General features: G+C 43.8%; 1 protein-coding gene across 1 annotated transcript in view; it reads left to right on the forward strand.

The window, feature by feature from the left end:
* LOC108776362 (uncharacterized) overlaps window positions 1-811 on the forward strand; it is a 2,277-nt gene extending 1,466 nt beyond the window's left edge. The window contains exon 2 of the mRNA XM_018542961.1: window positions 79-811. Coding sequence (XP_018398463.1) covers window positions 79-811 — 733 coding nt within the window. The remainder of the gene's footprint in view (window positions 1-78) is intronic.
* Window positions 812-915: the final 104 nt, after the last annotated feature.

The following is a 915-nucleotide window of genomic DNA, read 5'->3' on the forward strand; positions in this document are numbered from 1 at the left end:
GAACGATAAGACGCCAACAACGCTTGGAAGTAATTGCATAGCGTTCATGTTTGATGAAATTCGGTATGAACTCAACAGTGTGGAGATTGATCGCAACAGAAATGTTGGAATTACCAGTACTCTCAAGAACTATGTATCGTTGACGTATGACAAGTCTTTGATTGCGCTAAACACTGGGTGGAATTCTAGATCCGACATAACGGAAGGTTACTTTAACTTTTGCGTACCGCTCAACATGCTGTTGGGCTTTTGCGAGGATTACAAACGCGTGATTGTTAACGCTCGCCATGAATTGATTTTGATACGAGCGCGCAACGATAACAATTGTATACTGGGAAATTCAGCGACGGAGCCGGAGGTTGAACTGATTAAAGTGCAATGGCGGATGCCTCATGTTATGCTAAACGAGATCACTAAACTATCAATACTACGAGCATTGGAAAGCGGTCGTTATCTCAGTATGAGTTTTCGCTCATGGGATCTGTACGAGTATCCTCTGTTACAGAGTACGACGAAGCATACATGGGCTGTCAAAACGGCGACTCAACTCGAGAAGCCGCGTTACGTTATCTTTGCTCTTCAGACCGGTCGAAAGAATATCATGTCTCAAGATGCGAGCGTGTTTGATGATTGTAAATTGAGTAATGTGAAGCTTTATCTCAATTCAGAGTTTTATCCGTACGGTGATTTGAATCTCGATTTCGACCAAAAGAGATACGCTCTCCTGTTTGATATGTACGCGCGTTTTCGTAAGGCATATTACGGAATCGACTGCTTCGAAACGCTGCTCAATGTACTCTCGTTTATCTAGAAAGGACCGTTTGCTGTCATTGACTGCTCGCGACAAAACGAATCCGTCAAGAGCGCTACCGTGGATGTGCGAATAGAATTTGACTGCAAGGAGAATGTACCCGC

The sequence above is a fragment of the Cyphomyrmex costatus genome, unplaced genomic scaffold (genome assembly GCF_001594065.2).
Source record: "Cyphomyrmex costatus isolate MS0001 unplaced genomic scaffold, Ccosl1.0 scaffold358, whole genome shotgun sequence".
In the NCBI taxonomy this organism is placed as follows: domain Eukaryota; kingdom Metazoa; phylum Arthropoda; class Insecta; order Hymenoptera; family Formicidae; genus Cyphomyrmex; species Cyphomyrmex costatus.